The 26,790-nt window shown below is 32.7% G+C and overlaps 1 protein-coding gene across 1 annotated transcript in view; it reads right to left on the reverse strand.

Moving 5' to 3' along the window:
• LOC134697424 (protein mono-ADP-ribosyltransferase PARP14-like) overlaps positions 1-26,522 on the reverse strand; it is a 57,019-nt gene extending 30,497 nt beyond the window's left edge. Inside the window, exons 1-4 of the mRNA XM_063559702.1 lie at positions 26,465-26,522; positions 24,415-24,488; positions 12,530-12,757; positions 4,722-4,943 (exon numbers count right to left, since the gene is read on the reverse strand). Coding sequence (XP_063415772.1) covers positions 4,722-4,943; positions 12,530-12,757; positions 24,415-24,488; positions 26,465-26,519 — 579 coding nt within the window. The 5' untranslated portion in view covers positions 26,520-26,522. The remainder of the gene's footprint in view (positions 1-4,721; positions 4,944-12,529; positions 12,758-24,414; positions 24,489-26,464) is intronic.
• Between the last annotated feature and the right edge of the window lie 268 nt (positions 26,523-26,790).

The following is a 26,790-nucleotide window of genomic DNA, read 5'->3' on the forward strand; positions in this document are numbered from 1 at the left end:
CTCATGTTTGTGGCATAACATCTTAACCACAAGTTTATTGTTTTCTATTTTTTAGACCAAATTTATATTAAGATCCATTTTGTGACATCTTTTGATTTATTTTATTTGGCAATCGCCAATGGTATTGTACGTAGTCAGCAGGGTTATAAAATTGAGAATGGAAATGGGGAATGTGTCAAAGAGACAACAACCCGACCAAATAAAAAAAACAACAACAGAAGGTCACAAAAAGGTCTTCAATGTAGCGAGAAATGCCCGCACCTGGAGGCGTCCTTCAGCTGGCCCCTACAAAATGTTTAGTGAATATCAGTTGTTCGACCTGTTAGTCAAATGCGTTTTGTTTAAATATACTTTTTCACTTTTTTGGTCTTTCGAAAAATGTTGTTTGTGTTGTATGTAGACCCTCAACAACGAAATTTATTTCACATGCACACGTATGAAAATTGCAGTTTTTATCCACCGTAATCATAAGTTTGAAAGTTGTATTCAATTTAGACTTGTTTATATGTATATAAATACATATAATTCGTCTCAACATCAGCGCTAGCCCAATATATGTATGTAGGACTCTAAAGGGTGATAGGGTTACTAACGTACGATGGTCATGCTAAAGTGAGATGGTATACACTAAAGTGCGATTGTTCCATACGCTAAAGTCCGATGGTCTGCGAAAGTATAGACGTAAGAAACGTAGTTGAATCATGACGAAAACATTCGTTTATACAAACTTAAAATGAACACGCCGGAAGACAAATTACAGTTATTTGATTAAGAACTTTTCAACCAAATGTCAATAAATTAATTAATTTCAACCTAACCGTGCTATGTAGGATAAAGCAAAGTTTTTTTTTTTCGTTAGCTGGAAGAAAAACTTGTTACAGTATCCTTCAGTCAACTGTTTTACTATAGATCTATACAAATAGTATTCGCATAATTATCATGTATCCTGCTTTAATTAAACGCGAACGGATACATTTGAATAATTGTTTTTAATATGAAAAAGAAGAGGTGGTATTATTGCTAATGAGACAATTATCCACAACAGACCAAAAAACACATACATTAATAACTATAAGTAACCGTACGGCCTTCAACAATGAGCAAAGCCCATACTGCATAGTCAGCTATAAAAAGGCTCAGATAAGACAATGTAAAACAATTTAAAAGAGAAAAATAACGGCCTTATTTATGTAAAACAATGAACGGAAAAACCAAATATGTACCACATAAATAAACGACAACCACTGAATTACAGTCTCCTGACTTGGGACTGGCACATACATAGATAATGTGGCGGGGCTTAACATGTTAGCGGGATCCCAACCCTCCCTTAACTTGGGACAGTGGTATAACAGTACAACATAAGAACGAACGATAAAAATCAGTTGAAAAAATCTTTACTCAGCAGATAAACAAAAATTACAAGTGGACGTGGCCGGGTACTAATACATACCGACACAAAAAGTCACAATAACAGATCTGAGAGTACTCGCAGTTATCTGACAGCTTGTTCAAAGCCACTAACAACTACTAAAAAAATCATGCATCTAAGACTTAACAATCAATCTGTACACATCCAACATCCAATGAATTTAGTATAAAGACGTCATAAACAGCCAGAGAAAAACATGACCTTGTGCAATACCAAGTTACAGGTATCGACAGATTGTAGATCCATGAATATGTATATGTATATAACATACTAGTAATATTTAGTTAGCTTTTAATCTACGGATAAGAAAATCAATATGTAAACCAATAAAAACAATATTCAATGATCTTATTACAGTGTTGAATAACATTTAAGAATAAGCTATTTTAAGGAGCGACAATTTTACATGGATCATTTCTAAATTTCCGGGCACGGTTAACAACATTTCCGTAAAAATGAGGATGTGCTATCCCGTTTGAAATAAGTTTCCTACAGGTACAACCCCCCCCCCCCCCCATATAAAAATCAAATGATAGATCCCTGTTTGGCTTAAAACAACTTCTTCGACTAACTTCATTAATACATGTCATATACCGTATAAATGTAAGAATTTGAAGCTTGAAAAATCTAATATGAACGTGTTTACCATCTATTTCAACTTTTCGTTCTTCACATAAATAGCCCACCCATGCAAATATAGGCAACAGTAGTCCATGCAGTGGCATATCCAGAAATTTTCATAAAGTGATGGGGGACTGGCTGCCTAACAGTAGACCCGCTACAGTCAGGCTTCAATGATTCCCTATACATGATTGAATCAACCAAATTTCCCACACAAAAAGGTGTCATTTTTCCATACATTTAACTCTGATATCTTCCCTTGAAATTGAATAAACTCATTCCAGACATCATTCCTTGCTCCGGAAAAACTTCTCCGAACAGGATATTCATAGATGGAACGTTTCTTCCACGGATACACTACGAATTCGGGTATTCCGTTGTAGTTCCGTTTATATCAGTACATTAATTTTCCCGACTATCAGTCTCTTGCAATCGAAGATGTCCTGGTGATAAGACGATGTCTCCCGATGTTCGCCCAGGTAACTCAAGGTCCATATGCCTTTGCCCGTTTATAACAGGGCGATTAGGCCCAGGGCTCAAGGACGATGGCATTTCACCCGAGTCATAGGGCGTTCCAGGTTTAGTCATAACAGTATCTGGAGTACGGCTTAGCCCATTAAACGTGATTAGGGCTTCGCCTGTTCCTGCACCATGCATTGACAATGTTTTCTGACTTAAAACCCGAAATGACGAAATTCCATACATATTTCAAAACCATCGTTGAAAAAAGGCATATTATAACAAATAATCCAATCAATACATATTCCTGAGACTTCTGTATAACCGGGTATCTAGGAAAATAAAATCCACGCTGTTGCGACGAGGCCGCTATTGAGATTAAGCGAACAAACCAATATTTGCCAAAATTTCCTCCGAACATTTCCTCCGTCGTTTTCCGTATAGGTCATCTCCGGAATAACTGTATTATTATCTTTTTTGGGTAACAGTACCCGATTCTCCGGCGAAACCGCACATCTGGCATAGTCACCGTATGAATATCATTAAGAATATGTCCAGTGGTAGGCGAACTACTTAACTCGGAATCTACTCGGGAAATTACTTGATTTCTTAAGCAATTTTGCCTACCTGAGAGAGAGCACTGGAGCTTGAGTTGATGTCCTTATTGATTTTCGTGGTGTTTTCATTATATTGTCTCTAGCAAGTTCGTTTAAATCACGCAAAGTTAATCCCACCGCTGCCACCAATGTGACGAAAAAGATTAGTTGGTGTGGTTTGCGTTTTGCTTTTTGCTTATAACTTAAGTGTGTATTCTTGTGGTTGTGCTATGTTGTAAGGTGTATAAGTTTCATACACGGACGACAAATGTCAAGTATACCCTTTAACATGGTTACCCTAAAAATCATCTCTTAGCGTGATTAAGGGAAATCTGGTCACATAAATAAATAAATAGATCCTGGTGTAGTCTGAACGGAGTCTTGTAAGTTAACATAAACACAAAGTCGATTAAAATTCAATACTGTATTATTTTAAATCCAAAGTACATGTTACAATAATTCAAGTTTACAACATATATTCTGCAGGCTTAACAGTACTATAATCGTAAATCTCAGAACACGCCTCTCGTACACAAAATCGTTTCTTTTCGTATATCGTATCGTGATATCCCTTAACAAAAATTTCTCTCTTTTATACTTCCTAAGTATCCTGATTACACATTGGTTAAAGGACCCTGAACAAAAAAATATTCTACAGTAGCTATATTTCAGGAGCCCGGAGCTAAGGTCAACCGAAGCTGAGGTCAACCGAGGCACTGTATAAACAAAGCAACGGACCACCAGCTGATTAACATGCTGGATTTGACATTTAACAAGTATTATTTGATTAAAGCCGATAAACATAGATTGTAAGGAATTACTTTATAACTGTTAATGAGAGTAGGTTATCTGATTATACAATGATAATAAAACCTAGTAATGCATGTAATAAACAAAAAACATGATAATAGGATAATGACTTTGTGATTTTAACAAACTGTACAGAATGTTACTCACTTCAAAATTATATGATAACAAAAATATCCTCAAAAAATCATGTTTAATTGTAGTGCTACCTTAACGTTATATTATTATTAAAGATTTGTTACATCTAATATTATAAGACACAATACAAATCGTATACTTGCATCAAATTAATCAATTACAGATGTTCGGCGTGTTGGTGTTTTGATATCAGAACTTCCAGTAAAGATTCGACTAAATACCAATAATCGTCAGATAATTGAATTTTTGTATCTTTGACTGCAACTTGTTGTGTTTATTGCCTTAATATAGTAACACAGCTATATTTTTTTTGCAATGTCAGTTTCATCATGGGACACTTTTTTCAGTCAGGGGTTTATTTAGGGATGAAATTTAGTTTGCAAATTGTGTTCCAATATAAATAGCTATCAATACGTTAATCTAACTTGCAGTATAAAAACAATGGTCAATGTAAAAAAAATGTAAACTTTTTTTATACTCGGCACAAAACTTGGGAAGGGCGCGGTAAAACATCTCCCTTCTCCAGTCTCTCAACCTCATACAAAAATGTTTGTATTTTTCTGAAATTGACCTAATTTAATTTTGTATATTTATTGTCTGTAAATCTGTGCTTTCCATGCATTTGAAATTTGAATTGTTTTTAAGTTGTTCATTAAGTTTGTAGTTACCTTTAACATGTCTTTGTCATTAGACGATGCAACAAGTTTTATATCTTTCAAGGTTGTACTAGGATGCTTTTCTATAAATTCTTTGATATAAAGGCATTGTCTCTCTGCAGCTTCTTTGTGTGGACATTGAAGATACCCAGTACAGAGTCCTGGAATTGCCATGGAAGAATACCCTCGAGATTGGGCTTCCTTTAAACTCTTTTCTATGAACTCCTGGTGAACCTGTCACAACAAATTCAATTTATACTTTAAGTAGCGATACAATTTGAATATGGTTCGATAGATACCTTCTATAGGAATTTTCATACTCATAGGTCAAAAACAAACACATTATGCTATAGAACAAACAGTATAAGACCACACACAAAAATTGTACAATTAACTAAAGGCAACACAGAAAAGATCTCAACCAAAAACAGGGATGTTTTTAAGTGTCCAAAGAGCGTAGACAGTGACTATTTATTATACTTAAGATTCGTTTGTACAAACTGCTTGCATTAGTTACGTTAAACATTGTATTATTAAATCAGTTATGTATATACGTTTTTTTATGCTCCAGACATCAATTAAAATGATTAAGATACTATTATATGCTTTCTATACATGCTAACAAAATATATATAATGGCCGATGGCTAAATCCCTCCGACTATATTGATAATTTCCTTCATGACATGAAAAGCTTTGCCGAGACAAATAAATCCTGTTTTTCCAAACTATATATAAAACGTCTTTTTTGTGAGAGAAGGTAGGGTCAGACAGATATAGATGCATCGTTCTAATTGACATGACCAAAATGCATATATTGAACCTTATAACGATTGTATCTTAATAAACCGATCTTTGGATATCATTTTAAGTAAATCGTAAATTGGCGACACGTCGTCAATTACCGGGTTTACGGACCTAGTTATGCAGTTATGGCATCATTTCTTCTATGACGAAACGCTTGCGACATTGAGCGCAACATTCTATGTATTGTAGTTTTTCAGTCTGAACGTTAAACACGTATAATATTTGATTACATATAGGGTGCTACCCCTTAAAAAATATGTTCAATATCTGAGTTTTAATAAAACGTTTTTAGTAATAAAATGGCCGTTGCTTACATGTTTTAAATATCCTTGACAGAATCCGGGGGTAGGGCAATTATCTGCGTTAATATCCGCTTTTGAATACCTTCAGTAACTTAACCTACAACATGTGTGTCAGAGATGGGTCCGATTACTTTCAATGTAATTGATTAAATTACAATTACTTTGTCATTTGTACCATTAAATTAGATTAACGATTACATCATTTCTCAAAGTATCTGATTAAATTAATGATTACTTTGGCATAGTAATCATGATTACATCTGATTACAATGAATAGAAAAACACAAAAAAAACCATTTTGAATGATGTGAATGAATTTACGTTTCATATATAACTATAGCACTTTTTCCAAAGGATTTTGTTTTGTATTTTATAAAATGACAACCTCAAACTTCTATTTAATAAACCACAAAAATTCACTACATACAGACATTTATGCATGAATATTGTGTCACCTTTATCATCATTTATCTCTGAATTATTTTGACTTCAATTGAATCTGGCTTTATAAAGAGTTTGCTGTTTGTCTTCTGACCTCTTTCAGACTTTGTATGCATTTCAAGGTGCAGTGTATGAAAGTTAAAATATGGATGAAATAAAGTTACCAGATCAAAACTATGTAAAATTTTAATAGAATTGTTTAAACAAATTGCTAAAAAAATACAGTCCAGTCCAAGTACATACTAAAATTTACAAGATATTTGTCTAACTTTTAATTTAGTTTGTGCTAATTAGATAAATTTTCACATGTCTGATTAATCTTTTATCATATATATTGTCCTACAGCTACATTATGTATACTCAATTGGTAATTGCAATAAAAACAAACCTTAATTGGTTTCCTACCTGTCAATTGAGAGTTGACAAAAATCACAATATTAACAAAAGATTATAATTCAGGATAAAGAAAAGTATAATACTACTTAAATATAAAAGTTTTGAATCAAATATATATGTACATCTTTAAATTGTGAATATATGTACAATATCTTTTTCTAAAGACATAAAATTGAATGACATGTCTCTGCTTAGCCTAATGATGACTTTTAAATACTGTAACAGTTTATTTCTTACTGAAGTATACAAATCAATTAAAAAGTAAACCAAACTATCTGAACTTGTTGAAAAAAACAAGGTTCATTTATTGACCACAGTTCAAGGTTTTTTTCCACTGTAATCAGAATGTAATCATAAAGTAATCAGGATTACAGGGCATTTTGAAAAGTAATTGATTAAATTAAATTACATGTAATCAGATTTTTGGCTGCTTAATGATTACAATGATTACTTTGAAAATTGTAATCAATTACAGCTGATTAACGATTACAATTACAATTACCCCAAGTCTGATGTGTGTTCGCCAGCGCCTCTAGTTAACAACAGTGCTCCATTACAAATTGTGTTTGTAAGCATATCAGTTAGTGGCATTCTGCCCTTTGATCGGGTTGTTGTCTCTTTGACATATTTCCCACTTCTAACATCAATTTTATTATTGCAAGTAATTTAAAAAAAAATGAAATAGAATCAATTATTCGACTTTTAATGTTATGAAAAATAAACCAAACTCGCACAAACATGCACTACGATTTGTTAAAGTGTTTTGTCTTGAAAAATGACTGCATTATTTTATATTGTTTTAGTATGACAGACGTACAGTGGAGATCACTTCTAACCTCTCATTAGAACTGTCAGAATAATCTGTCCTAGAACAGTTCTAACCTGTCCTAGAACAGTTCTAGCTAGAACAGTTCTACCCTAGAACTGTTCTAGGTAAAACTGTCAGGATCAGTTCTAGGGTAAAACTGTCTAAAACTGTTCTCACCGTAGAACTGTCAGCAGAACTGACCAAATCAGTCAGGACTGAAGAACAGTTCTAAATAACGTCACTGCAGAAAAAAGTAAAAACACAAAAATACTCCGAGGAAAATTCAAAAAGGAAAATCAAAAATCAAAAGTACAAACACATCAAACGAATGGATAACAACTGTCTTATTCCTGACTTGGTACAGGCATTTTCTAATGTAGAAAATGGTGGATTGAACCTGGTTTTATAGCTAGCTAAACCTGTCACTTGTATGACAGTCGCATCAAATTCCATTACATTGTTAACGATGTATGAACAAAACAAACATACTCAAAGAGTAAAAATGTCAAAAATAGGGGTACAGCAGTCAATATTGTGTTATCATCATAATATCACTAATATGAGGCAGGCATTACCTGTAAATGGGGACGAAGTCTGTATGAATTATTTTTTGTAACTTAAATATTTGTTAAAAAAAAAAGAAACGGAAATACCGTAACGTTTCCGATTTTGGTTCTGTTGTTAGGGATTTAAGTTGTGACGTTATTTAAGTAATGACGTCATATGCAATGTAAACAAAGAAACGCTATCATCAGGTAACGTTTTTTCATATCAAGGAATTATTAAAAATGAAATTGGTATTGCGTTCCTTCCTATTTATATTAGACTGATAAATATATATTTCACTCAAAGATTCATACAAACAAAACAAAATGTATATGAATCATTCATGTGAGTGTTGGATGATGCCGTTAAATACTTATGTTTAAAAAAAACCATCATGAACTACTGACTTAAAAGCCACTTTTGTGACGGTTCATTATTTGATAATTTCAGTTTGGATGTAACAGGTCTTCTGACGTTATTTTGTTATCAGCGCCCATAGACATAAGTTAGTCATGTGGCCGTAACATCATCAATGTTTGTTCATGGTTTGACAAGGTTTAATGTTAAAATGGAATTTAGTATTAAATTAGAAGAAATGTAATATTTTTTCTGTCTATTCGAAATAAGGCCACACCAATTTAATTTCTTGTTCTACGGATTTTTGGACTTCAAAAATTGGGGCGAGCGAGCGATTTGAAAATTTTAATAAAAAAATATTTAATTTGCAAATTTTTGAGGCGAAGCTTAAAAAGTAAAGGCGAGCGATTATATTTTTTTTTTGTAAACATAAAATAGTAGGTTTTGACTATATTAAAACTTGATTTATCACTTGTACCTTGATATTTCTTTAATTTATGAAATATATTTTCCCTGTTCAACAAGAAATAGTTGAATAATTAAATCTGGTTTATGTATGTGTGACTGACAATGAGACAATTCTCCATCCAAGTCATAATCAGGTTCAGAACAACCCCTTAATGTTATGAATATCCCTTTTATGAGGGGTCATTATATAAGTTATACTAGTAATATTTTTTTTCGGAAAAACACTTTAAGTACAAAAGGGCTAATATTTTCCCAAAGAACTATAATATTTGGTATTAAATAGTCAAAACGTGCCCCAGAATTTTGCAATATTCCTGGACTTTAACCATGTTAACACATTTACTTTTACAGTTAATAATTTTATTCAAAATAAGTGGACCCATCCCTCTTTTAGAAAAGTTGATTAAAATATAATGTATTTCTCCTCTTTTTGAGTAAAACATTCTAAGTTGTCAAAGGTTTTGTATAGTAGCACTTTACAAATCCTTAGTATTTCTATTTTCTTTTCTACATCAGTAAACATGGTAAAATGACCCCTTCAAGGCCCTTGTCTGAGGGAAGGTTGTTCCCAACCTGATAATAACAAACATATGTCAAAGAACGGCCTTTTACACAGAGCTTTGATCCAGACCAACCAGCAACCTATAAGGGACCACAACTTAGTATTGTACACAATTCGAACAGGAAAACCAACGATCTAATTTATATTTCTAAACGGGAAAATACCAATGAACCACATCAACAAACGATAACGGCTGAACGACAGGTCCTTGAATAAACCTGGACCGGTGCACAAACCTGCAGCGGCTATGATCGTCACCATACATTATAATTCCAGTTGAAGGCAAATCCTTCAGAAGTTCTTTGTACTTTATTCTCGACTTTATTTTAACAACGAACATTTTTTATAGGGAATACAAGTTAGGGGGAAAGAAGCCAACGTTTTGTTCTGTACTGGTATCTCCGGTTATATATTTATATCGTAGCACTCCCACAGGTGATATAAATTGGTTTCATGCTGAAACAAATATTCTCGCAGATATTTAAAGTGTTGTGGTGTAATGATAGGTTTAAAATCGTTATATAAAGGCTAGACTGTGATTTTATAAACAAATGTTGCGATCTTTTTATAATATTTACAAAAAAAACGGTGCGGGAAATGGACATGATTTCATTTCCGGATGCGGGAAGCGGGAATATAATAAAAATAAAAAAAATCTGTTTTGAAAAAAATAGGTGCGGGCGGGTCCGTCGAACAAGGAATCAAATTGGTCTGGCCTAACATAGAAAATGTGGTGCACACTGTTAAAAAACCCGCTACACGTATTTTTCAGTGTGCACCAATTTTTTTATGTTATTTTTTCATAAACAGAAAAAAATATTACAGTCATCATGGTCATTCCTTAAAATAATAATATTATCGATACAGAGAGGAAATAATGGCGCTGTAAATTGATGTGAACAAAATTTGGTGTCCTCTTTATCATACAATATCTGTCCTGACATAGCAATATAATGGGTTTACAATGAGGCCATATATATTTACATGATAAAGAATATATGTTCAGCTTTGGTTGATGCGGTCAAATAAGTTTGTTATTAAAACGACTCAGTCTGATATACATGTATCGAAACTACTGATATTTGTAAACAATTCATTATTTTGAATAAGAAGAGGACACGCTGCCATTTGAATAACACAATCCATCGTGATCGGTTGTTGCCTGCTCTATGGTCGGGTCGTTGTTGCTTTGACACATTCACCATTTCCTTTCTCAATTTTATAAGTGATTTTCTATGCCATGTATGCAGCTATATAATTACCTATATATTGAGATTTACATAATAAAGTGTAAATATGGTCAGTTTTGGTTAATGCTGTCACATATGATCAGTTTTGGTTGATGCAGACAAATAATTTTGTTATACCAGTCAGTCTTAGGTAAGAAAACTACTGTCAGACATTTGTTTATGATGCAATATTTTGAATAAAAAGAGGATGAGCTGACACTCTAAATTGATGCAAAAGAAATTAGGTAGCATTGTGTTCCAATATTTCTATCATTTGTATTATACGATTCATTCTTATATAACAATATTACAGATTAACTATGCGACTATAAGAGTTACATAAAAAAGAGCAAAATGATCAGTTTCGGCTGATGCAGTCATATATGGTCAGTTTTGGTTGTTGCCGTCAAATATGGTCAGTTTTGATTGATGCAGACACATATTTTTGTTACATGAGTCAGTCTGAGGTATAAAAACTAACTGATGTTTGTTTCTGATGCAATATTTTGAAAAAAAAGTAGGAAATGCTGGCACTCTAAATCGATGCGATTTTTTTTGTGGTTGTTGATTTCCAATATTGCAGTTACTTATATACTACAGTCCCTCTTGACCTTAAATTATAACTGAAGTACTGTGCAACTATTTAGACTTGCATAAAAAAGCAAATATGGTCAGTTTTGGTTGATGCGTTCAAAAGATTTTAGTACACGACTCTGTCTGAAGTATGAAAACTACTGATATTTGTTTACGATTCAATACTTTGAATAAAATGAGGACATGCTTGCACTTTAAATTCATGCGAACAAAATTTTTAGGTCATTGTTTTCCAATATTGCTGTAACTTGTATATTACAGTCCCTCTTAACCTAAAATTTTAACTGAATTACTGTACAGGTATATAGATTGGCAGGAAGAAAAAGCAAATAAGGTCAGTTTAGATTGATGCGATCAAAAGATTTTTGTATAACAGGTCCGTCTGAGGTATGAAAACTACTCTCTTTTTTTGACGATCAATGCATTTGAATGAGAACATTTATATGGACCCTTCCTTTTTCCTGGGTTGGGACCCCCCCTTTTGAAACTGCTGGATCCTTCCCTGCTGGTTTTGACCGGAATAACGTATTACATGAAGGTCAGATAATTTTGTTATGTAAAACGAGCCATCCTGACTCACCGAATGACAAATGTAAAACAATTGAAACAATAATGCCCCCCCCCCAATATTAACGGCTTGATTTATGTTAAAAAAATGAAAGAAAAACAAAAAATGTATGTAACACATCAAAAAAAGAAAACTCACTGAATAACAGGCTCCTGACTTGGAACAGTCACACTGACATGCAGAATATGGCGGGGTAAACATGGTCTCTTGCCGACGAAAAATTTAAAATAAAACCGGCAAAATAGCAAAGCTCTTTATAATATTAATCGCTATTTTGCCAAAGCCTTTATATTTAGACAAAGAGTTCTTATAACTTATAATTCAATTCTAGCCGTAGAATTTATTAGAAGTGATCTTCACTATAAATTCTTTCCATTGATTAAATTTATACACATTAAAACTTTTTCTCAGCTAGCCTTTCTGGGTATTTTTGTGAGCAAACAAAATATGTTTAATCTTGTTTATTCTCAACTATTTAAGAACAAAAATTATACAGATTTCTGAAAATACTATCAAATAGCGCATTTAAGATATAAATTAAGTAAAAGGTAATGTGGATAATATATTCAACATATTCAGTTTTATTCAACAGTCAAAGGATTTAATTTAAACCCTTTACTTATGATGGCACGTGTAATTTGTGGGTTTGGTTAGTATTAAATAAATAATTTATCCGGTTTCTTTGTGTCTCTTTTTACGTGTACTTCTTCTGAATTGAATTATGTACGCGAACATAACATTACCTTTTTAGAAGATCTGCTTGGCCATTTTAACAACGCTGTGTGAAAAATAGCATTGCAATTTAAACGACCCCCTGATGTTGTGGCTAATTCGCCTGCTTCTATACCATTTGGATACTTTTGGTCACATTCTCTCTGAATTTCAGGTCCAGCAGCATAACGCAATGCCGATGAACATGTACCAAGTGATAAATCTAGGTTTTTGTGTGTACTGTTTAGAATAACATCAACCTGAAAAAAAGTCCACCATAGTTATTACAATATATAACAGCTAACAAATTCTTGCGAATATTATGTTTATTTCAATTTGTACTGTGAATGTTTTTAAGTTTCAAACCCATCATCTCTCAAACTGTTAATTAAATATCCATTGCAGAAAAGAACACTTCATTTTGTTTTAATAAACCAGCTATGTCTTCTCAATTTATTATCAATATAGAAATCGATGTATTGTGTCCAACACAGTATTCATGCGTTCGAATCCAGACGAGGGAAGCGCATAAAAATTTACTAACCCAAATTAACTTATCTAACATTGTTAGAATGACGTTAAGACGAATTATATATACAGAAGGTTATTTCAGTCTTGTATCACTTTCACTACTCGTATTCCAATGGATAAAATCTGATGTAGAGTAGTCACTGGTGGCGTACTTATTATATAATTTTTTTTGGGACTGCATTTTACTTTGATTTGTAGAATTCTTTACCATCGATAATCCAGCTGATCTGTAAAAAATCCATCATCATGCCTTAATTATCATGTACTGTGTTACGACGCTAGATTAAACCTGACGAGGAAAGTTAAAACCAGACATCGCAAGATTTTTTTACTAGACTTGGTAATCCTTCTAGCGCGTCGGGCACGCTTCAATGCGTGCAATATCTCATGATCAGTAGCATGAGTTCCCGTCCAGGGAAGAGCAAAGCAATTGACTGACGTAAATTTACAGATCTAACATTGTTGGGTTAATGTGTAGACGAGTCGTATATACAGAATGTACACAGCTATGTATCACAATCACTGCTGGTGATCCGATGGACAAATCTGTTGTAGAGATGTCACTGGTTCAGACGTACTTATATATATAATTATTTTCTGTGACTGTATCTTACAATAATTTGTAGGATACTTTACTATAGATAATTTAGCTGATCTTTAAAAATAACATCTTTTTGCCTTATATATCATATACTGTAGTACGACGCTAGATTAAAACTGACGTTTAAAGGTAACACCCGGCTACCGAAAGCTTCATTTTTATGAAGCCTAGTTGGTCGTGTGGTCTAGTGGGACGGTTACAGTGCAGGCGATCTGGTGTCACGATATCTCAGTATTATCCTGACGAAGGAAGACCAAAAAATTTGCGAAAGCAAATTTACAGATCTAACATTGTTGGGTTGATGTTTAGACGAGTTGTATATATATATAAGTACGTCTGAACCAGTGACATCTCTACAAAAGATTGTATCAATCGGATCACAATAAGTGATGGCGATACAAGGCTGTAAATACATTTTGTACATTTGATACGTCTTAATATCAGACCAACAATGTTAGATCTGAAAATAAGCTTTTCTAATGTGCACTGATATAGCACAGTATTAAAAATAAATTATAAAAAAAGGTTCCACTTATAACATTGATCAAGTTATAAAGATATGATAAGATACACTCATTACAAATAATTAAAAGCGGCTTCTAGCAAAAGACCATTTCTTGTCCATTTATTCTTTGTACAGGTTAAAAGAAACACACAGAATATTTTTCTATAATAATCAAATTCAGTAAAAATTCTATTCAACCATAGTTTGGGGGATATGTTCCTATATCTACATTTGAATATATAGTATTTGAATAACAATAAATATCATTAACTGTTTTACTATTGACAAAATCCTCGGACACACCAAAAATGACTTCTTTTGCAGTGAAATGCTAAACAATGCCATCATTTTTATTCCAGTGTACCTAAGTTTCATTATCAAGATGCTTGATTTCTTGATTGACAACATATTTGTTACGTTCGGAGGACGTGTTTTTCAGCAGACTGTCGGCATCCCAATGGGAACAAACTGTGCCCCTCTACTTGCTGACTTGTTTCTTTATTATTATGAGGCTGACTTCATGCAGGAACTTCTTAGGAAGAAAGATAAGAAGTTAGCAATATCCTTTAACTCTACTTTCCGCTATATAGATGACGTTCTTTCACTAAACAATTCAAAATTTGGTGACTATGTGGATCGCATCTATCCCATCGAATTGGAGATAAAGGATACTACAGATACAGTTAAGTCGGCTTCATATCTTGACTTACATCTAGAAATTGACAATGAGGGTCGGTTGAAGGCAAAACTTTACGACAAAAGAGATGATTTCAGCTTTCCAATTGTGAACTTTCCATTTTTAAGTAGCAACATTCCAGCAGCACCTGCATACGGAGTATTTATCTCCCAATTGATACGATATTCCCGTGCTTGCATTTCCTATCATGATTTTTTTGATAGAGGGTTACTGCTCACAAGGAAACTATTAAACCAAGAGTTCCAAATGGTGAAGTTGAAATCATCCCTTCGTAAATTTTACAGACGCCATCACGAGTTGGTTGACCGTTATGGAATAACCGTTTTCATATCGGTTAAAAATAAGCTTCTCTTATTGGATAAAAAGAGGCCACATGACATTCATTAATCTTCAGTAATTAATTCCAGCGGTCACTAACAGAACAAAAGTTTTAAACGGACCGGAAAACCGGTCATTAACAATAACTTTTACATGATATGGACCGGTGGGGCGTGGTTTGTCTATTTGAGTGACGTAACGTAATAAAACGCAATCGCGATTCAGACAGTTTTATCAGTAAGTCTGCAGACTTTGATCAAGTACTAAAAGAAATGAGTTCGTCTCAAACCAATGTGCAAAACAATTACTAAAAAATAGAGTCCATGAGCAACAGAAATGATCATAGCATTAATATTCAAAATGTGTCTGGAGGAGTCTTTAATTTCTATGTTTCAAAAGACTAAATTTATACATGTACTATGGATTTATTCCAGTTGAACATTTTCCTGTTTTCATTTTATATTGCAGTTGTTGTTGAATTGTTAACCATATAATGTTTTTGTTACTTATAAAGTTATAGAAAATTTCATTTTGTATTTCATATACTGAAAATTGCACTCAAATGAATGGCAGTGACTTATAGTCATTTAAAACCATGACCGGTCTTCACTCTTTCTTATATAAATACATACACATGAGGTTACTTTGAATTTATGAATTATTTTGAAAACATGGTTTCTCAATGAAATAAACATAATAGTTCTAGAAAAACTGGTCATTATCGTGATATATGGACAGCCCGTAGGACAGTGGTATTGACTGCGACAGCGATAATGACCTCGCCTTCGGCTCAGTCATTATCACTATCTTAGTCAATACCACTGTCCTGTGGGCAGTCCATATATCACGATAAGACCAGTTTTTCAAGAACTATTATATAATTCACTAATGATATCGGATATGTTCCTTACGTCGTAACTACAATCCCCTTCCCTTTCATGAATTTGACCTACCGAATTAGACTATTTACCGGATTTGTAATCACATAAGCAACACGACGGGTGCCGCATGTGGAGCAGGATCTGCTTACCCTTCCGGAGCACCTGAGATCACCCCTAGTTTTTAGTGGGGTTCGTGTTGTTTATTCTTTAGTTTTCTATGTTGTGTCATGTGTACTATTGTTTTTCTGTTTGTCTTTTTCATTTTTAGCCATGGCGTTGTCAGTTTGTTTTAGATTTACGAGTTTAACTGTCCCTTTGGTATCTTTCGTCCCTCTTTCAAGTCTATTGAATTTCAATTCATCAGAAACTACTTTGACCAAAAACTTTAACCTAAACACTGTAAATTAAACTGGGATATACTGACGAATAGACCGAAAACATAATGCCAATGAGAGAGGTATGAAAAATTAACATCACAATTGAATTTCGACCGATCATGAAATATGTCCAGTGCACGATGTTTTGTCGATATTGTCAACATCGCAATGCCAACTTTATAGAGTCGTTATTGTGTTTACATTGTATCCTATCAATATGTTCTATACCTTTCTGTTTACATCGTTCACATCGCATACATCGCAATGTTAACAATATCGTGTCAACATCGTGTTTATATTGGGTATGTAAAGTCTATACCTTTCTGTTTACATCGTTCACATCGCATACATCGCAATGTTAACAATATCGTGTCAACATCGTGTTTATATTGGGTATGTAAAGTCTATACCGTTCTGTTCACATCGTTCACATCGTATACATCGCGATGTTAACAATATCGTGTCAACATCGTGTTTATATTGTGTATTGTGTATGTAGAGTCTATACCTTTCTGTTTACATCGTTCACATCGTATACATCGCAATTTTAACAATATCGTGTCAACATCGTGTTTATATTGTGTATGTGTAGTCTATACCTTTCTGTTTACATCGTTCACATCGTATACATCGCGATGTTGACAATATTGTGTCAACATCGTGTTTATATTGTATATATAGAGTCTATACCTTTATGTTTACATCGTTCACATCGTATACATCTCGATGTTGACAATATCGTGTCAACATCGTGTTTATATTGTGTATGTAGAGTCTCTACCTTCCTGTTTACATCGTTCACATCGTATACATCGCGATGTTGACAATATTGTGTTAACATCGTGTTTCTATTGTTTACATAGAGTCTATACCTTTATGTTTACATCGTTCACATCGTATACATCGCGATGTTGACAATATCGTGTCAACATCGTGTTTATATTGTAAATATATATATAAAGTCTCTACCTTTCTGTTTACATCGTTCACATCGTATACATCGCGATGTTGACAATATTGTGTCAACATCGTGTTTATATTGTATATATAGAGTCTATACCTTTATGTTTACATCGTTCACATCGTATACATCGCAATGTTGACAATATCGTGTCTACATCGTGTTTATATTGTAAATATATATATAAAGTATCTACCTTTCTGTTTACATCGTCCACATCGTATACATCGCGATGTTGACAATATTGTGTCAACATCGTGTTTATATTGTATATATAGAGTCTATCCCTTTATTTTTACATCGTTCATATCGTATACATCGTGATGTTGACAATATCGTGTCAACATCGTGTTTATATTGTATATATATATAAAGTCTCTACCTTTCTGTTTACATCGTTCACATCGTATACGTCGCGATGTTGACAATATTGTGTCAACATCGTGTTTATATTGTATTTATAGAGTCTATACCTTTATGTTTACATCGTTCACATCGTATACATCGCAATGTTGACAATATCGTGTCAACATCGTGTTTATATAGTAAATATATATATAAAGTATCTACCTTTCTGTTTACATCGTTCACATCGTATACATCGCGATGTTGAAAATATTGTGTCAACATCGTGTTTATATTGTATATAAAGAGTCTATACTTTTATGTTGACATCGTGTTGTTTGTGCTGTATTTAGACCCTTCTACAACGAACTTTGTTTTACATGCACACGTATAAAAATTGCTACTGTAAAGTAGAGTACAAATTCTTGTAAGAGTTAAAATTTGAGCTCCGAAATTAAGAGTAAGATTGCAGTTTCTATTTTCTATTGGTGCACCTCTTTTTCTTTAGATGTATATTCTTTTGTTACATTTATCTTTTATTACGGTATGTGTACCTTTTTGCCAATACTGATTAATGATAGTTAAGTTGAAAATAACTGATTGTATCAGTGTGCCAATTTAAGCACTTTCTGCTTTATCATATTGGCCATTTTTTTCTCTCACAAGAACCAAATAATCAAGATCTATTCAAATACCTTTGTATTAAAAGAACTGGTTAACCTTTTCATGGTCGAAATCCGACAATCTCACTGTATCACTGCCTACAGCCAAGTAATCACATTAAGTAACCTGAACACGAACCTACATCTCAACTATTATAACTTGTTTTTAGTGTTTTTTCCATTGTTTTCTTGAATTTTGCAAAACTTTCAGTGGCAAATATTAAATAAACATCATCACAAAATATTTGTCTATATGAGTGGAATATTCTTTCACCAGACGGACCATTCATGTGTTGGTTACTATTTAGCATGTAATTCTACATAAATACCTGTGTGTGTGTTAAATATTTCTACTGATGTAGACTTTTTAAGCCAAATGTATAAAATGTGCTAAATTGGTATACCTTCGTTTACGGGACGTATTATGGTATATCGTTGTCCGTCTGTCCGTCCGTCGTCATCACGTCAGACTCTTTCAACCAATTAACATAAATCTTTGGTGAATTGTTTATATCTATTGAAGTGAGCTCCCTTTAGTTTTTTTTATTAATTTTAGATTTTATGTTTCTCAGTTATAGGGTTTTATTCATTATAAAAGGGGGATTTATCCGTTTTCGAACAACAACTAAATATTGCTTTCAGAATTTTTTTATAAAACTTTGGTGAATTGGTCATATCTATTTATGTAAGCCCCCTTTAGAATTTTATAGATTTTCGATTTTACGTTTCCGAGATATGGGGTTTTATTCATTAAAAAAGGGAAGAGTTTCCAGTTTTTGTACAATAACTCTAAAATGCTTCCACCAATTATCATACAACTTTGATGAACTATTTATATCTGTTGATGAAAATTTCTTTTAGATTTTCATAAATTTCTAATATGACATTGAGAAGAAATGAATCTCTCTGAAATTGTACCACAAGGTTTCATATCACAAATGAAAGGCTGAAATTGAGTTTAGGGTGCATGTAATTGCTCAAAACCTTCAGGAATTAGGGGCCAAAAACAAACATTTTGCTAGTTTTACTATTTGACAATAACTTGTGTTAAAGTGTGTGGATCTATCTAAAAATGCACCACAAGATTCCATACCACAAAGGAAAGGCTGGGATTGAGTTTTGGGGTAATTATTCTAAGAGGGTTGGAAAGGGGGGAGGGTGTCATATTTTGCACAATAGTTTTTTAAGACCATCGACCACATAAATTTTGTGTCAGAAACCTATATTATCTCAAATATTTGATGATCACAATCCAAACTCAGACAGTATCATAATATTGTGTCCAAACGTGCCCCAACTGTTCATGATTCAACATTCGGGGGTGTCACAGGCTGCTCTCAGCGAAGCTTTTTATTGTTGTTGTAGTTAATCAATAGTACCAAAATAAAGAACTATGCATATCGTTTGATATACCCAGATTATTTGACGTCTATAGCGGCCTTATGTTTAACTTGCTGGTCCTACAGTGCGTAAACGACAGTTTGAAGAAGTACAACAAAATATAATTTATTTTTGTGCCAATATTGTTTTTGTTGTCAAAATAATGTTTTTATTGTCAAAATATTGTTTTTATTGTCAAAATTATGAGGAATATATACAATTTAAAACGGTGCTTTATTTTATTTACGTTTAATATTTTAATAAACATTATTACTAAATACGAATCACTCATTTCCATGCTCAACCTCCCCCCCCCTAAAAACAATAAAAAAAATAATAAAAGACGTAAGATGTCATAGGAACATTTGGGAAAGATGGACAACACTTTGATAATTTCTATCGTCACATGTAAAATAAATAACGATTTCAAATAGCACTTTAAACATAATTTACGTCCAGTGGCAAGTTTAATGCAATATTCAGAATTAGAACATATTAGTTTTGACTCTGCTTTGTATTAACCCGACAGGCTGAGTCGAAATTATTTATACATGTAAAATAGAAGACTATAGTTATGACGTTTCCTGCATGTTATATGAAAATAATGAAAGTCGAAACTCATTGTTCTTATTTACAATACTCTGATGAACCAAGAAGGTTATCAATGACATATAACCTCCTTGGATGAACAGAAAACTACAGATTCCGGAAGCTGTACGCTAACAAGCTGTTACTCTTGACCTAATAATATCCCTCTTCCCCTCCTACCCAAAAAATACACCATGAACCCTACATACAGCATCAACATCGCGACAATACGCTCCAAAAAAGTATATGTCACATTCTTTGTTTTCAAGAAAATGGTTCTAGAGGGTACTTAATAATATTAAATATGCTATGAATTTCAAACGTTCTTACTGATTATGTGTTTTAAAAAGATACGTTCTTTTTTTATCATAAGGGTCTGGATAGAGGGTCATTCATTTATTAATATTAAGTTTGTGTTACCAATATTTTTATTCTTTATATTTTAGCACCTCATCATTCTCTAATCTTTTCTTCTTTTTTTTGTTGACTTTTAGTCTGCAGTATTTATCCATTATTCTGTATTCCGTAAACCCCAATACAATCAGACCCTTCCTTATAGGCACGTATTTTTAATTTAATTATAACAGTTGTAAAAACATGACATCAGACTCGGACTTCTCTTGAACTGAATTTTAATGTGCGTATTGTTATGCTTTTATTTTTCTACATTTGTTAGAGGTATAGGGGGAGGGTTGAGATCTCACAAACATGTTTAACCCCGCCGCATTTTTGCGCCTGTCCCAAGTCAGGAGCCTCTGGCCTTTGTTAGTCTTGTATTATTTAAATTTTAGTTTCTTGTGTACAATTTGGAAATTAGTATGGCGTTCATTATCACTGAACTAGTATATATTTGTTTAGGGGCCAGCTGAAGGACGCATCCGGGTGCGGGAATTTCTCGCTACATTGAAGACCTGTTGGTGACCTTCTGCTGTTGTTTTTTTTTTTTTATTTTTTTTTTATTTGGTCGGGTTGTTGTCTCTTTGACACATTCCCCATTTCCATTCTCAATTTTATGTTCATTATCATTTTCCTGCTTTAGTTAAACTTCCTTTGGGCAAATCGCGATGTTAACGATGTCAACGATGTAAACAATATATAAGGGTTCAAACAATGTAAACGATGTTAACACGACATCGTGTTTACATTGTAAACATCGCGATGTTAACGATGTCAACGATGTAAACAATATATAATGGTTCAAACAATGTAAACGATGTTAACACGACATCGTGTTTACATTGTAAACATCGTGATGTTAACGATGTCAACGATGTAAACAATATATAAGGGTTCAAACAATGTAAACGATGTTAACACGACATCGTGTTTACAAATGTAAACATCACGATGTTAACGATGTCAACGATGTAAACAATATATAAGAGTTCAAACAATGTAAACGATGTTAACACGACATCGTGTTTACATTGTAAACATCGTGATGTTAACGATGTCAACGATGTAAACAATATATAAGGGTTCAAACAATGTAAACGATGTTAACACGACATCGTGTTTACAAATGTAAACATCACGATGTTAACGATGTCAACGATGTAAACAATATATAAGAGTTCAAACAATGTAAACGATGTTGACACGATATCGTGTTTACATTGTATACATCGCAATGTTAACGATGTCAACGATGTAAACAATATATAAGGGTTCAAACAATGTAAACGATGTTAACACGATATCGATTTAACATTGTAGATATCGCGATGTCGACAATATTGAACAAACATCCTGCACTGGACATGAATGATCATTTGCTGTGAACAGATATTTCAATAGTGATGAAAAATACTTTTCCTCAACGCGCTCAAGAAACGTGAAAATAACCAAAAAAATAGTGAATATACTCTGCCTGACGACCAAAGGTGTAATGACAAGATTTCGCGTTCCTAATTCTCAAACTCATGAATCTCTCTTAGTTAACCAGTTTTAAGTTGGTCTTTTTTCAAAGATTTGTTGATAACACGATCTGTTTATATTATACCGAAGATGATCGCTTATAAATTAATTTGTGGTATATGGAAAAACAGCAATACCCCTAAACTTAAATGCAAACAATTAAAGGTCTCTCTACGTTATGAAGAAGATAGATGCGGTATACTGTTGGCGTTCAAGAAAAGGTTTTGTCATGCTGATTGAATTTTTTTTTATTATGTCTTAAATAAGGAAAATAATTCGCTAATTCTGATTAGGAAAATGTCAATTCCTGTCTCATTGAAAACTCAATACACCATACGGATTCCAAAAAATATGATTTTTAGATACTTTTGCCTGAAATAAGGGAGACCCATTGCAACTTCAGGTTTCAAAACTGTCACTTTCAGTTTATAAATTCTGACTACCGGTATATAGCAAACCATATTATAGATAACTTCATACTTAAAAAAAAAACGCTATGGTTTTTAGTACTTTCAAAAGAAATCAGTGCAGTACATGGCTACTTCATACTCAACAATTATGTCACGTAATTCAACTACAGGGTTAGGGTTAGCGTCGAATATTAAGAATACCGAACTCCGAAAAAAAAATAAAATATGAAAGATCGTGTTCAAAAGGCAAAATTAAAAGCTAAAACACATCGAAAGAATGAATAACAACTTTCATATGTTTTTTAGAAGAGGCATTTTTTTAGGTAGAAAATGGTGGATTAATCCTGGTTTAAAAGCTAACTAAACCTCTCAATTGTACTACAGTCACATAAAATATATTGACAATACTGTGTGAACAAGACAAACAGACAAAATATGTAAGGATGTCAAAAAAGGAGTACAGCAGTCAATATTGTGTTATAATCTTAACCACTATAAACACAAACTATTATGTAACTAAGAAACACAAAAATGCATATAGACAAGGCCCATTAGAAAAAGTAAAAGACAAGATTAAAGCAATTAAGAAAAGCGCAGGAGCAAAATGACGAAAAGTATAAGAACATAATCACGACATATGTATTGAAGAATCACAACAAGGCATATAGACAAAGCATATAAGCAAAAATGAAAATCAAGAATATATGTACAAAAATATTTTCAATACATGTTTTTGATATCATTTAGCAAATATCGTAACGAAATCTTGTTAAACAACCAAACAGTGATAGAAAATTAAGCGACAGAGAAGTAATAGACATAAAAAACCCAATTTGACTGTCAACGAAAAGTCGATGACCTTTAATGCAAAGATGTTAAAATCTTTATTTTTTTTTTACAGTTTTGTAAAATATGAATTTCCAGACTATTTTGATAATTGTGTCAAAAATGGATAGTTTATAACCTGCTGAGGCCGCATCCAAGGCCTTTCAGGTCTTTAAGATTTAGAAAAAAGGTAATGCTCCCTATTCCCTTACTTTAATTACTTCTTTGAAAATATCTCAGATTGTTTTAAACGAGTTATTATTCACATCAAATTACCAATAGGACAGAGGGAATGAAGAAAATGCTTCCATTATTGTCTTTTGGAAGGAAAACAGTCGACCTAAATTACGAGTTAATGTGCATTTTTATTAATGAATGCATCTAGTTTTTTTGATCGAAAATTATGTTGTGGAGGCTTTATAGTTAACTTAATATAAAACTAGTTCGCATTTTAAAATATAGTTTTTGTATAGTACGAAGGCAAATTCTACTTTAATTTGACCAAAAACACTTCTAAAGCACAAGCCATTGATTTCAAAGAAAAGTCTCACGTGTAATGCAGAAGCAATTCGATCATGTCTACATTTTATGTTAACTTGATTACATTTAGTCCGAAGACCATATAAAGCAGTCAAAACCTGTTGCAAGTTACATTTGTCAGGTGTAAGGGTTACTATGTACTTTTAGACACGAGACATGGATGCGTGTAATGATGAATAAATTGAGAATGGAAATGGGGAATGTGTCAAAGAGACAACAACCCGACCAAATAAAAAAAACAACAGCAGAAGGTCACCAACAGGTCTTCAATGTAGCAGGAAATTCCCAAATGGTTGACATTAAATTACCTATTTCATGACAGATAATGATAAGCGTTATCTTCAAAAATTATGATACAATAAGTTTCAAAGCGGCATACCTTTTGAGTAACTATATTTCCTTCCACAACATGAATATTTGTTTTCTTTAAGATTATACACTCTCTTTGAATTCCTATAAATAAAATAAATGTATTTTCGTAGTTATTTATTATTGACAGAATAGATGATATGATATACAAATCCATGGTTCAGTACTGTCAACAAGACATACACGTGTTTGCTCAGTAACGTTTATTACAGTAACAATCAAGATTTGTTGGTAACAGAAGTACTTTCCTTATTGCCTAGCAGTCCTCATGTTTCAGAAAAAAGGTACTGATAAATTATGGTATGAAATGAATATAATATTTCCTTTTTAAAGACATTAATCGTACAAATAAGTCCTGAATCACGTAAATTTTATTTAATTCGTCAATGTTTTGACTTTAGGCAGATACACTACGTTCTAAAGTAAGACAGGCTCAACCGCTTACGAACATGTTTAATCCTGTCCCATTTTATATGAACACATATGCATGCAATTTTGTTTGTTGGTGGCTGTCTGTTATATTTATTTTGCATAATTGTGTTGTCATAAATCCTGTCATTGGTTTGTTTGTTTTCCTGTTTCTCATTCTGTCATTACAAGGCAAACATGTAGGTTTCGATTTTTTTGTTTTGTTAGTTTTTATCAAAAGATATCTCCTTAATTATTCGTGTGTCCAAATGTAAGCATGCGAGTATAAAAAAACCCCAGATTGGCATTAATAGTCTCAGGTCAGTCTTATCTTAGGGATATGTAAATCTTGAATTAGAACAATTGGACACATTCACATAACAAGTTCAAACGAAATCAGACACATATCTGATTGATATTTTGGCGATAAAAAAGCTTGATGCGTGTACGACATATGTATGGCTCTGAAGTGAATCTGCACTTGGTTTATTCGACAATGAACCAATATAAAATATTTGAGATAGAAAACAACAACAAAAAGGGTGTAGGGTGGAGGGATTGTTTGTGAATAATGCAACTTTTGGCACTCTTTCGATAGGAATACGTATGTCAATGAAATATGTTTCAAATGCTCTATTAACAACATCAGTGTTGACAGGCTATAAACGAACTTCGTAGACATCTTTAGCCTCAAGGCTTCAAAGGCTGTGAGAAGAATATAAAAACATCAGATAAGTTCCTTATTATGTTTAGTAGGATTCAACAAAAAACACCTAAACCAATAAACAGAAAATTAAAGAAATAAATGTCTGAAAAGTTACCTTTTATGATTGTAAGTTAAACTGCAATGATACAAACCAAGTGGATGCTCAAAGATCGAATTGAAGTTTCCGTGTGCAGGATATAAATTTCTGGATTTTATCTTTATTTGAAATCAATAACCAAAGTTTGCTAAGTCAAAACATACTTTTGAGAACATGAAAACAAAAAAGACTCGAATGAATAAGGAAAAAGAATAGTCTGTCAGATATCAGTGTTTATATTTAATTGTGTCTTATATTTTTGCACAAGGGCTTCTAACACTTGCATTGTACAATCTAACTTTATTGCCAGTTTATCCTTTTTTATTCGAGCGTCACTGGTACGTCTTTTGTAGATGATTTGTGAATCTCGCGTCAAAATTAAAATCTTCTTAAATTATATGCGCATTTCACCAAAAACATGTATGAAATTACATTCACATGTAAGCATGGTCATGTTTTGCGGTTAAACCATGTTAACTACGTCAAAGTTACCAACTTACTGTTTGAAAAATTGAATTATCTTAGTAAAACAAAAATTGACAAGTTTCATTATTGTAGTAATTTCAAGGACCAAATCAAGCTTTTTCAGAACCTCGTTCTACTTCATTATGAAATATAACAATATAAAAAACAACACTTATAAGGTGCGAGAGTTGTATATATTTCTTGAAAATAAATCGTATCCTTCATAGGTTTACTTAAAAATTATCATTTAAAAACCATTTCAGTTGATGCATTCGTTTATCAAAACGTCTGTGTGAATTTTGTGGACTAAAAATAGGATTTAATTCCATTAAATACGTGTTTTTTTCAAAACAATTTTATTCTGGATAATTTGACACTACATACCTTCATCATTCTGATTAGGATTTTCATAGTCGGATGGAGCACTTGGTATTGACATAATTGGTCCTGAAAAATATTTTTCAATTTAATGGCCAAATATTAAACCAATAAAACTGCTGTAATACATTTCATATAAATGACAATTTAAACCTTACATTATATCTTAACAAAGTAACCGTCTTCTCTAATGTTTCATGAAAATTGTACTTGAATTCATAAAACTTGTCCAATTAGATATATTGATATATTGAAATCATATTCATCAGATCCTTCATATATACTATTATGTGAACTATCTACATTTAATATAAAAAGGAAGATGTGTTATG

Source organism: Mytilus trossulus, chromosome 14, assembly GCF_036588685.1.
Source record: "Mytilus trossulus isolate FHL-02 chromosome 14, PNRI_Mtr1.1.1.hap1, whole genome shotgun sequence".
NCBI classification, from domain to species: domain Eukaryota; kingdom Metazoa; phylum Mollusca; class Bivalvia; order Mytilida; family Mytilidae; genus Mytilus; species Mytilus trossulus.